The following is a 13,493-nucleotide window of genomic DNA, read 5'->3' on the forward strand; positions in this document are numbered from 1 at the left end:
CAGCATCTCCATGGTCACGTGATCAAAATTCAGATGCTTGGCAACTGGTTCATATTTACGACTGCAGTGTCCCAGGTCACATGATCATCGTTTGCAACCTTCTATCCAGCAAAGTTAATGAGGAAGCCAGATTTACTTAACAATTGTATTACTAATTTAGCAACTGCAGTGATTCACTTAACAATTGTGGCAAGAAAGGTTGTAAAATGGGGCAAAACTCACTGAACAAATGTCTCGCTTAGCAACAGAAATTTTGGATTCAATTATGGTTGTAAATCAAAGATTACTGGTACCTGTAAAAATCCTATCAAACATAGCCAATTTTCTACCATTAGAATTTTGTCTTTGGATCAGAGATCCTGGGAATTTGTTTTTGTTTATTATCCAACAGGTTATATGGCTTGAAAAAGTTTGAAACTTCTGCTCAAGGCAACAATACAAACTGGTCAAAGAGATCTTTTATACCTAATAAAAAAAACTTCATCATGACATTTTGATAAACTTGATCCACAGATGGCCGGTTAATGGGTCTACATCAAATTGGAAAATAGTATCCATACAGGGATCTCTCATGGGCCGAGTAATAGCCCAGAGTTTGTGTTCTGTATCTCTGGAGTTTTTAAAACTGGACAGATACCACTTGAGAATGGTTTGATTCATTTTGTGCACATTGCAGAGAGTTTTGCTTGGAGATATTTTGTGTTTTTTCAACTATCATTATTCTAAGTCTGCAATTCTAGGCATTGGCACTGAAAGGCTTCTGGGCATTTTTAACCTAATCCTTTAGACAGTGGCTGATCTCAGAAAGTTAAGTACGGTTGAACCCTATTATCACTTCGATGAGAGATGACCAAGAACCCCTGCAACATTAGAGTATTCTGGTAAGTACAAAGAACATCCTAGAGCAGGGGCGTCAAACTCAAGGCCCGTGGCCCGGATTGTGCTTAATCTAGCCTGCGGGGCCACCCTAGAAAAGCGAAGGACTGGCCCGTGGTGCTTCTGCCAGCGAAAATGAAGCTCGCTGAGCTCTGTTTTTGCTGGCAGAGCACTTAGGCCACCACAGGCATCCCCGACACAAGTGATGTTGAGCTGGCCATGCCCACCCAGCCATACCCACCCCAGGCCCCCCAGAAGTCAAACACAACCCTGATGCAGTCCTCAATGAAATCAAGTCATTGTCCCCTGCCCTAGAGGAAGATATTGGCAGACCACTTTTGATGCTATCAAAACTGTATGGGCATGCTTGTGAAGTCATTAGCAATCAAGTTGCCTCAAATAAGGCTCTTTCCTTAATGCCAATTAGGCTCAAGTCTCTAAAAAACAGAATGAAAAACAGCATTTACTTTTCTCCTGAGTTGAAGGATGACTATTTCAATAGAAACTGCATTAGATGAAGAAGAGGAGACTATAAGAATTTTAAACACACAAATGCACAAAAAAAAAAAAAAATCAGTCTCTCAGAAGTGATAAGCAATACAAAAGTTGGCACACAAAAGTAAGAAAAAGATAAGAGCATCTTAAAGTTTATGTAAAAAAGAACATTAGTTCTTTTTTAAGAGCCTTGGTAGTACAGTGGTCTAAAGCACCCTGTTATTAAGACCAGCTGCCTGCAATTACTGCAGGTTTGAATCTCGCCAGGCTCAAGGTTGACTCAGCCTTCCATCCTTTCTAAGGTAGGTAAATTGAGGACCCAGTTGTGGGGGCAATAAGCTGACTTTGTATAAATATACAAAAGGATGAAGGCTATTGCTTAGCGCATTGTAAGACGCCCTGAGTCTCCGGAGAAGGGCGGCATATAAATCAAATTAAAAAAAAAAAGTTATACTTACTGTTTTAATAGTAATGAGAAAAATCATTCCAATAAATATTTTTTATTCAATTATTTGTACTAATCAAAATTTCTTACTCATTTACATTACTTTAGTCACATCCCGATTTATCGGTCAACTATAGTTATAACTAACTATAAACTTACTTATTTATGCCCTTATAGATGTGTCAACTATCAGCTATAGAATACTTTCAACTGTTATTTTGTATTCTGTATCTACTATTATCACCTATTCATAGGCATTGAAATAGTAAAACTTGTGGCCATCTTATTCTTTCTCTAGTAATTTATTTTCTTTTAATTTCTCTTTTATCATTCATGTTATTTACAGAATTAGTGAACAAAGTATGTTTCAGACTAGTCCATATCTATAAACTCTGCCGCAAACTTTCATGTATTTATGTATGTCCACTAAGATTAATATAAATTCCTGTAGTTTAAAAATGAAACTGATTTCCCTGCAGAAACACAACTCTATTTATGCTATTACAACATAAGTAAGACAAGGAAACTCAAATATGTAAATCCATCTTTTCAGTCCTCATTCGGAATTAATGTGAGAACTGTTCAGAATACTATATTCAAAATACATTAATTCAGAACTCCAATATTAACATAAAATTGTCTCTTTAAGAATAGCTCTCACAAGGAACTTGGATAATGCCATTGTAAGAATACAGTGTATATCAGTATTTCTTTGGAGGGAAGAGAAATATTGAAATTTGAGTGTTATTCTTACCCTTCTAGGTTCTGTGCCCTGACAAGCAATCATATAGTCCTTCTAAATGTTGGCATACTTTCAGTGCTTTTCAGTGCCTATCACAATTCTTACTCTCAATCATCATCAGCAACCTTATAACAACACTGGGATAAAAAAAACAAACACCAAGTAGCAACATCAACAATAATGCTCACAGGATCCCCAATGATCCTTTTGTCATTGTAATTGTGCAGATTTACAGTGGAGCCATTGTAATTTCTGGTGGGTCCAGCCCCTAACATGTGTTCATTTGATCAGTGCACACATAAGGAGCCTCTGTCTATCCTGTAGTCTTTGTTTATCTGATACATGTGCACTGTTGGCTTTGGTTGTGCAAGGATAAATGAGTCTTGACTAGCTGTGGCAATAAATGGAGTGTTTTATATTCACCAATAAAGTTAGCTGTGCTTCTCATGGTCTTGGATTATATGTAGAGGTATCATGAAGCAAAGAGTTTATATCCTGCAGACTCTATTTCTACCATTTTATCCAGCATTCCTTGTAAAGATACAGTGAAATAAATGTTAAATGGAAATATTATTTCCTTATATTGCAAAATGACAAAGATTATTTTGAAGTCAAGTGTGTATGGACTCTCCCTATCTTTCAGAATTCAAATTATGGGACAGATTGCTTGGCAGTTGTGTCAAGAAGTCAATTGCAGTCACAGAATCAGATCTATTTGCTTCAAAGTGGTAGGGCTGTCTTCTCTTTTGCAGGCACGTTATAGGATTATTAGATCTAAACTACAAAATCTGAAAAATTGCTGGACAGCAACAAGAAATTACTTTTCTGTAATTCTACTTCTTTACATCCCATTCAATGGATGTCTGAGTTTTTGCAACCCAAATCTGACAGTTTTAGCATTTACTTTGAGAATAATACAGATTAATAAAATTCTTTCTATTGTTTCTTGTCTTCTTCAGCCATGCTTTGTCTCTTTTTTGACAATGTTTTACAGGAACTATCTTGTCTTGTAAGTTTTTCCATCTGCAATTAAAAGGGGCTACCAGGTAATAAATCTGGGTAAGGAAAAGAAAAAGATGTTGGAAGATCTAAATATGCATCAAATATTTTGTCCACAATGTTTTATTATTTAAGATAAATACTTGGAGGAGAAATAAGAGCAGCATAACAATGTGTGTGGATAATTCAACTTTCAAAGTAGTGCTTGTCTCCGTCCAGAGTTCTTGTGTTTCACCTAGTTGTATTGTTAAGAATAATTGTATTTTGCCCAATGGGCTTCATGAGAATAAGAGAATTTAGTTCTCTGAGATCAACTGAACTATTCACATCTATTACCAAAGCCCAGAGGTAAATAGGTAAGTAAATTCCTTACTTTTTTTAGTCATTTGGTCTATTGCTCATTTCTTTTGTGTTAGAAACATTAATTAAATGTTTGCCAGGTTATTTTTCTTAAAGCATCAATTGGGGATTTTTTTTAAAAAACTTGGTATTCAGCGCTAAACAGGAAAGCAAAGACAAACTACTTGTTTTATTGACAAAAAAGGCCAAATGCATCTCTGAAATCATAAATTCATCAGAATAACAATTGTTATTGGACAGTGAGTGAACTCATGGACTAAATGGCCTCTTTCTAGGATTCTAGAGGAATCTAGAAGAGCATCTTTTAATATTACTTTTCTGTAAAATGGGTTTTCTTAAACTCTCCAAAATTTCTGATTGAAATAATTTGTACCTGTTTTTTTCTTAAAAGTAAAGTTTTCTTATATGCTCACTCTTATTACTTTTTTTGCAATAGAACAGTCAGAAACTCTTCATCTGTATTTAAATCCATGAAAAAAAGTGGAGTGGGGAGAAAAAGTGTGTCAGATTTGCTACCTCTTAAGAATGATGGAAAACCTTCAAATGTATAAATTGGCTCGTATCATGTGCAGGAGTAGCATTACCTAACACTAGATATATTTTCAAAGTTTATAGGAGAGAACACAAGCAGGTACCTAACCCCATTGTGCACAGCAGCCCCAACCAAAATTGTTGCAGAACTGGAAACTTTGGCATGAAGCTTTGCTTGGTACCCGAGTAAAAAGAGCATGTGGCATTTTACTAATAAAGCAAATAAAGTTTCCGCTTTTTAACTCCAAACGTCTAAGATTTTGTATTGAACACATGAAGAGCGTTTTTCTTCCAAAGCATTATCAGTTAAGTTTGCGCCTATGTGAGAGTGCCCCAACTACTGAGCCATTCTCCAGAGAATCTCGGATTATTTAATCCCGAGCGCCAGAGAACAAGACTCTTGTTCAAAACTCTTTATCTCTGAAAATGCATTAAGGGTAAGGAATATTAGTTACTGGGGTGGGAAAAAACCCACAAAAAACAACATGAGCTTGGAATCAACAGCTGCGATTCTGCCTCTACCGAGATTAAGCCTTCGGCTCCTTCCGAAAGATTTTGGATTTAGAGCAAGGAAAGCTATAAGATCCACTGCACCAAGTAAAGCATTGTAGGAGCCAACTACACCTCCAGTGTCTAGATGTTTTAAAAGACCCGACCTTCCCGTTACTAGGATACTAAAGCCGATGGCAAGAAGGGGGAAAGGCAGTCCGAAACAAGCCGCCTCCATGCGCGGCGGCCCTTCAGCCTGTTGCGCTTGCGCAGGCTCTCCTGGGGGAGGTGGCCTAAAAGCCGCTTCAGCCTTTCGGAGCCGAACCCGATACTCCCGCGCAGTTGTTGACAACAGGCGCGCGCTTGTGGAAAGAAACGAAAGGCGCTTGCGCGGAGAGGCCTGAAAAAACCAGGCAGGAGGGTGGGGAGGAGGAGCGGCGGTCTGGCTCTCGTCGCTTTCTTTGCTCCCTCCTCCCTGCTCAGCGGCGCTAGGGAAGGAGAAAGTAGGACGGGGGTCCCCGTTGGGCTGGGCGCTTTCGGGGGCTGCGCTTGGGAGGGCTGGAGCCGCGGCCGGGAGGGAGGGATCTGAGAAGGAGTTGTTGCTTTCGCCGACGCCGCCTCCTCCTCCTCGGTGAAGCGCCTTCTGTGTTTCCGCCCGGGACGAGTCCATTGGTTACAAAATGGCGGACGGGGAGCTGAATGTGGACAGCCTTATCACCAGGCTTCTAGAAGGTGAGTGTCGGAGGGAACGCCGAAGGGTGGGCGGGGAGCCGGTTCTCTGACTTTGAAAGGCGAAGGGGCATTTTTTTTTTTTTTTTTTTTGAAGCGCGGGGAGCGAAGTTCTTCCTCGAGGGTGGAAGCGAGGCGGGGGAGCCTGGCGAAGGGCAGTGGGGGTGCGGGTGCGGTATGCTTGTAAGCGGACACATGTACTCTGCCTGCGGGGACAGGGGGGGGGGGGAGGTGGCCGGGAAGATGGTCGGATGGCCTTGTTCCTTCTTGTGAATGCGCTCGGGTGGAAGCCTCCCTAAAACCTTCCGCCGCTTTGCTCGAGCGCGGATGGGAGCATAGCTCTGCCTGACCTCGGAGGGGCCTTTATCGCCCACCCGCCGCCTCTCCCGAAGCGAGGCTGGGGGTGCAGAACCTCCCAAATAGGCAAGATTCCCCACCTCCTCAGCCACCTTTCTGGGTAGCAGCCTTCTCGCTCTCTCCTCCAACCGCTACTACCTCTCGGTTCTTCAATTACAACGACGAGTCGATTAGAAAAGCGCAATGTAGGTAAAAGTAGGAGCCGCTGCTTTTATTTTTTTAAAAAAATAAAAATAAGAAAATCGCCCGCTTCTATCGCACCACACCCCGTTAGCGGCTGCCGACCTTAAATAATATGTAGGCCGTTGTAGAGGGGAGTTACCCTTTAATATAATTCAGACTGCTATACACTAATCCCCCAAAGAATAGGTGGTATTATCTGGCATCCAGCACGTGAAATGGACCTCAGTGCATGAAAGCTGAGGCTATAATCTCAGGTACTATATAGTGCCATATATATATATATACTACAACAATACCATTACAGCTCTGGAGTACAGTATTGGTAACATTATTAATTATACTTTTTTTCTGTTGGTAGTGTGTAACCGCCACCTAAGAGTTTCTGTGGTTATTCAATATTTTACTGTACTGAGAATTTGTATTAACTTTTTTCCACTTTACAGATACTGAATATATTTAGAAATATCTCTGACCCTTTTTCACATGCCAGGCATGCATTTTTCTAGTTTTGTCATCCTGGAAATTTCCCTTATTTCTTCGTAATTCACCTAAAATTTCTGCTTTTTGCTTTGATGCTTTTAGGTTGGATAAAATACTTACAGGATTGTACAACATAGAATAAAACTGGATCATTTGAATTTCAACCAAAACATTTATTTGTACAGTAAAAAAAATTCCATTTCAGTAGAAAAAACTTTACGATATTCACTTTAATTTATTGCATGATATACTGGAAACTTTAGTGCAATTTAAAGCATAGCATATCTATACTTTAGAATTTTGGTGCATTTCTAGTTAATCTTTGTTGTCTCCCAGCTGGTAGTGATGAGCACAGCCTGTCAGAAAAGGCTTCAATGCATGAGTCTGCTATAATAGAAGGTTAGCAGCCTCCTTTGCAGATGCAATTTTCTATGCTCTGTGAGTGAACTATTTGATATTGAGGAGGAGGTAACTAGCACCACCTATATTTTGTTATTCTAAATAGTGTTGCTTAGAAGCTTATTCAGCTGTTCTGGGGTTATAGATAGGGATAAGATGCCATCTACTGAGGACAGGCATCACATAGCACATGATTTAGACATGAGTAGGCTAAGGAAAGCAGAAACACAGAAGCCATGCTAGCTTTCCACAGCTGTGAGAGAAAAGTGACTGTTATCAGGCATGCAGCATAAGGATTTTGGATTGATGCAACAAAACGTGTATTTAGGATACTAGTTATATTTTTGGATGAAAGATAATTTGTCTATATTTAAAATAAAGTGTAGATTACCTTTTTCTGCTCTTCCAAAATAGGACAATCAAAATGTATGAGAGACTGAAGAACCACTTGTCTGAGGGTAACTGAAGAATGGAGGGTTATAATTGAAAAAAAAGCATGTAGGTAATAGGGAGGAGCATAATAAGCATATCCAGAGGGAATTCTCTCATAATTTTAAACCTGAAATACTGTGGAATTGTTAAAAGAAAAAGTAGGGGGAAACCTGCTTCATAGAAGTTTGTGTTCACAATACATGTTGGTAATGACTTAAAAGAGTTAAATTCCTAGAGGGTAGTTTTTTTAAAAAACAGCTATTAACTATAATTGGTATATGTAGTTTTTCTTTTCACAGGCGGTGTTCTTTTGGCCATTATAACAAGACAAAGCTATTACTTGATTGTGGTCTTCCCAGACCCATTTAATTGATAACCATAAAACACCACATGCTGAGCTAGAGAGATTTCTGGTTTGATTCAGCAGGGTTATTTTTAAATATATGCCAGATGCAACATATGCACTGTCCTCTAGCAGCTTTGTTTTTTTTTAAATAGTTCTAGACATAACTACAATAATTGTGTTCAAGGGAAATAGGGAAAAAAACCGTTCATTATACGTTATAGGCTAAATAGCTCAGGTATATTATGTTGCTTTTCTAAGTCAGAACATTGTGGTGTTTAGATTTTGGTTCATGTGAGGGGAAATAGAAGGAATGGTGCCTCCCTTGAGTTGGTTTAGCTGGCTGTATATTTTATATAGAAAGCAAAAGAACAATTTTGCTTTCAGGTTTAATATTAGTGGTTAGACTATGCTGGCATTTTTTAAAAGCTAGTCTTTCTACTTTCAGAAATGTGTTTCAATTTGATATCAGCAAATAGTTAAGAACATTGGTTAGGGTTCAAATTAACTAATTCTGACTTCTAAAATTATAGTTATAAATTATTTCATAGTGACTACTGGACTTTTTGAAAGCTTTATTGCCACTTCGTTAAGAACTAAAATCCTATTTCTAATAAGTGGTAAAGTTTGTACAACCTATTGAGCTAATTTAAGAACTGAGTATCAACAAGGGCAGTTCATTGAAGTTTCTAGAAAGCAATAGTTACTGCAGGACTCCAGATGCAACATAATTTCCTAAGTCTAGTTTTTTAGCTTTCATTATATTCATTATTCCCACTATTAAGAGGAAATAAAACATGCTTTTTTGCAGAAAAGACATGGCTAATTGTTTTATACAAATCCAGTGATTATCTGAAACATTCTAATACATAGGTTTGTAAACTTAATCTGAAATCTGTTTTCATCAACAATTTGCATGTTTTTTCTGATATGTGAGAAATCGGCTTTGAAAGTAATTTGTATTTAATAAAATTGTTTATACTTTCAAGGATACACTTCATAACTTATGTCCTCTATAGCTTGTAATATTGTAAATATTTAAATGCTGTGTGTAAAAAACAAATCTGTTTTTATACATAAACTAAAATTAATCAAAACAAGTGCTGGATTCTAGTTTAGAAATATTTAGGACCATTTTTGCTATGTCTTCATAATATAATTGATTCAGCATTTTAAAAAAGGAAAATCCCATGTTGTATTAAGGGAAGAGTACGTGTTATGATGTTTTCCGAGTGCTTTGGACTCCGTCTTCCATTCTCATCTGGCATGGTCAGTGGAAAGGGTTAGAATGATATTTAGGAGCATCTGGAAGTTATTACACACAGTATTCTGTCTTAAACTAGCATGCTTGTGGGCAAAGCAGTTGCTAGTTCAGACTTCCTGTCCCTATAAATTCTCTTAATGGTACTTAACAAGTGTTGCCTTTGTCTTAACTCTTCTGAAATACTGGATTTGTAATAAAATAACTGATACTTATAAAAGTGAACATATAGAGTACACTGAATCTTTTTTTAAAGAAGCCAATTGGTGGGTTCTTTTAATCTGCAGAAGAACCAATATTCTATTATCGTATCTGACTATTCCTACCCAAGGTGTCCGGCCCTGTTATACTGGTGCAAGACTTTGATACTTTGCTTTGCACTGTATTCTCAGAAGTGTGTTCTGAAAAGAGAGAGATGTCTTTCAGAATATCTAAGGTTTTGTGTTTTCTTCGTAGTCTTGTGGGTGGGATGAAGCAGGATCTTGCACTTAGCTTAGATATTGGAAATACTCCGAAGTATGTAAAAGTACTGAGTAGTATGCATGTTTTTCACATTTTAATATCAATTTTGCTGAAATTTAAGACTATGTATTAGTTTTAAAAATTCCACCTATACAGGACCAGCCTGAACAAAACAATTCACTACCTGCATGAGTTCCATAAAGTAGAATAATTAACATTTGGAAAAGATAAGTAATTGTTCTCCAAATATCTAGAAACATGCAGAGCTATTATTAGGAGCCAACATGGGTTTGTCCAAACAAATCATGCCTTATTGCATTCTTTGACAAAGTGACTGAATTAGTAGACCGGTGAAATGCTATAGACATAGTATATGTGGACTTCAGTAAGGCATTTAACAAAGTAGACCATAACCTACTTCTTGGTGAGTTAGAAAAATATGGGATATTGCCACCAGATGGATTCGTAATTGGATGATCAATTGCACTCACTCTGTAGTCCTCAATGGAAGTACATCTTCATGGAGGAAAGCATGCAGTGGAGTACCCCAAGGTTCTGTCTTAGGCCCAGCACTATTTAAATTTTCATAAACAATTAAATGAGGGTATAGAAAGGGAACTCATCAAATTTGTGAGCGATATCAAGCTGGGAGAAATAGGTTCAAGATCTAGAAGGATCTTGACAGATTTGAACACTGGGCTCCATCCATCAAAATGCAATTCAGTGGTGAGAAAAGTAAGGTTTTACACTTAAGCAAGAAAAACCAAATGCACAGGTGAAGAATAGGTGGTACCTGGCTCAACAGCAGAAACAGGAATCTATGTGTCCTGATAGACAGCCATTTAAATATGAGCCAGCAGTATGCTCCGGCTGCCAGAATAGAATAGAATAGAATTCAATTCTTTATTGGCCAAGTGTGATTGGACACACAAGGAATTTGTCTTAGGTGCATATGCTCTCAGTGTACATAAAAAGAGAAGATACGCTCGTCAAGAATCACAAGGCACAACACCCAGTGACAGTCATATGGTACAATAAGCAATCAATCATACTAGAAAACAATCAATAGCAATATAAATTGCAAGGATACAAGCAACAAAATTACAATCATGCTGTCACTAGTGGGAGAAGAAAAAAAATATAATACTCTCCTAGGTGCAACCATAGAATTACAGTATTAAGGTCACAAGAATCCAGTTTTAGCCACCATGATACAAAACGTATGTTGAGACTCAAGAGTACAGAGAATTGCAACAAAGATGATTAGGGGGCAGGAGGTTAAAATACATGAATGGTTGCAGGAACTGGGTATCCTAGTCTAACAAAGAGAAGGATTATGGGCAATGGTGGGATTCAGCCGGTTCTCTCCGGATCACACGAACCAGTAGCAGCGACTGTGGGAGGCTCCGTCCAGACGTAATGTGCGACTACTGTGCATGCGCAGAAGGCAATGCGCATGTGCAGAGGTGGCATGTGCATGCTCACATTTGCGAACCGGTAGGGAAGGTAAGTGAATTCCACCTCTGATTATGGGTGACATGATAGCAGTCTTCCAATGTCTGAGTAGATGTTGCAGAGAAGAGGAGGTTCAACCTATCCCTAAAAGCACCTGAAGGCAGGACATAAAGTAAAGGATAGAAGCTTATTAAAGAGAGAGCCAGCTTAAAACTAAGGAAAAATTTCCTGACATAATTAAACCAGTGGAACTGCTTGCGTCCAGAAGTTATGGGTGCTCCATCACTGGACGGTTTTAAGAAGAGATAGGAACTACTCGTTTTGGAACATTTTCATGGTCAACACATAGCTCATATTCAGTTTGCACTCCACTGTATGCATATTTGTTGTCAGCATAGTGACTCCTATTCCATATTCTGTCCATGCTATTCTGATTTTCAGCTAACACTTAAAATAGTTGCTCATTCAAAATCTACATATATGTCATATTCAGTACTGAAATAGACTATTTTTCGATCATGACTTTCTCAAGAATACAGAAACAAATGGCAGTTTAACTAGCAACCCCCCCAAAAAAACAAATCTAGCAGAAAACCAACAATATGCATTGAGCAGAATTTCACTAAATGCTCAAGAAAGGTATATCTTCACTATACCACAAAGAAGTTAATATAGGTTTTCATTTAAAATTCAATAACTTAATTTTGAACATAACATATTGCCCTGAATTTTCATGGAATAATTCTTTAAGTCTACATGGAAAAGGGCTAATCATTTGTCTTTGTCATCTTTAAGAACTGGGTTTTCAATACAAACTCCAGAAGAGCCAAAGGAGATAATAGTTTTTTACAGGATAACAGAGTTGGAAGAAACCTTGGAGGTCTTGTTGTCCAACTCCCTGCTCAAGTAGGAGACCCTATACCATTCTGGACAAATGACTATCCATTCTCTTCAATGTTGGTCCTATCACACCTAGAATATTGCACACAGTTCTGGCTACTGTATTTTAGAAAGGCCATTAATAATAGAATGTTCAGAGATCAAGATGATGAGGGACAAGTAACAGAATAGTAGAAAGCATTGGATATTTTTAGCCTGCAAGAGATAAGACTGAAACATGATAGAAGAGGTGGATTTTGTGAGTGTGATTTCAGAAAGCAGACGAGAAACACTTGGTTTGAATTGCAAAGAAATTTTTTTTAATTGAATGTCAGGAAAAAATGTAATGGAAAAACTATTAGGGAATAGGATAGTGGTGGTTTCTCTTTCATTAGAGGTGTTTAAAGATTGGATGGTAGTTTGTCAGAAAGCCATAGTAACAACTTATTGAACTGAGAATAGAATAGAATAGAATAGAATAGAATAGAATAGAATAGAATAGAATAGAATATTTTTTTATTGGCCAAGGGTAATTGAATACACAAGGAATTTGTCTTGTTGCATATGCTCTCAGTGTACATAAAAGAAAAGATACATTCATCAAGAATCATAAGGTACAACACTTAATGATAGTCATAGGGTAAAAATAAGCAATCAAATATTAGGAAACAGTCAATATAAATGTAAGAATACAAGCAACAAAGTTACAGTCATAAGTGGAAGGAGATGGGTGATGGGAACGATGAGAAGATTAATAGTGTAGATTTAGTAAATAGTTCGACAGTATTGAGGGAATTATTTGTTTAGCAGAGCGATGGCGTTCGGAAAAAAACTCCCCTTGTGTCCAGTTGTTCTGGTGTGCAATGCTCTACAGCGTTGTTTTGAGGGTAGGAGTTGAAACAGTTTATGTCCAGGATGTGAGGGGTCTGTAAATATTTTCACAGCCCTCTTTTTGACTCATGCAGTATACAGGTCCTGGTTTAGCTTAGTTAGAAGAGTGTCTGGAATGATGGTATTGAACTAAAGTCTACAAAAAGGCAGGATTTAATGATTTCCAAGGTGTCTTTCAATTTCTGATACTATAAAAGTGTGTTGCTGCTTTCCAGATGTTTCGGACATTTCTTACCAGCATTAACTGCAATGTAGAATTTAAAGTTATGATTAAAGAAAACTTAATTTTAATTATTTAAATATATGCTTGAAATATTCTACTTAATCCTTTAAGTAAAAGAATACCCATTGTTGATTGTCATATAAAATAGGTACATTGTTGTAAAGTTATTAGAAGGGAAATGAACTATAGTTAATTATGGGTGTTCGGGGGATATATTTGTCATGCTAGGAGAAGTACCATCATTAAGCAAGATTTTTAAATCATATTAAAACTATTTAGAAATTGTCTTCAATGAACAACAAAAACAATAATAATAAATTTCATCTCAAAAGCTGAACTCGCCCAAAGAAGCTTTTTTTTTTTAAAAAAAGAAAGATAATTTCATGTTGAATATGTAGTTTTAAGAGAGAATTACTTAAAAGGAGCACTTTCTGTGAATTGTTTCTAAAAACTATTTTACAT

General features: G+C 37.5%; 1 protein-coding gene across 1 annotated transcript in view; it reads left to right on the top strand.

The window, feature by feature from the left end:
• The first annotated feature begins 1,867 nt into the window (after positions 1-1,867).
• The window catches only part of PPP1CB (protein phosphatase 1 catalytic subunit beta), a 29,035-nt gene continuing 17,409 nt past the window's right edge, over positions 1,868-13,493 (top strand). The window contains exon 1 of the mRNA XM_034427989.2: positions 1,868-5,669. Within this exon, the coding sequence (XP_034283880.1) occupies positions 5,618-5,669 (52 nt within the window). The 5' untranslated portion in view covers positions 1,868-5,617. The remainder of the gene's footprint in view (positions 5,670-13,493) is intronic.

The sequence above is a fragment of the Pantherophis guttatus genome, chromosome 1, assembly GCF_059756535.1.
Source record: "Pantherophis guttatus breed Tessera chromosome 1, ASM5975653v1, whole genome shotgun sequence".
Lineage (NCBI taxonomy): Eukaryota > Metazoa > Chordata > Lepidosauria > Squamata > Colubridae > Pantherophis > Pantherophis guttatus.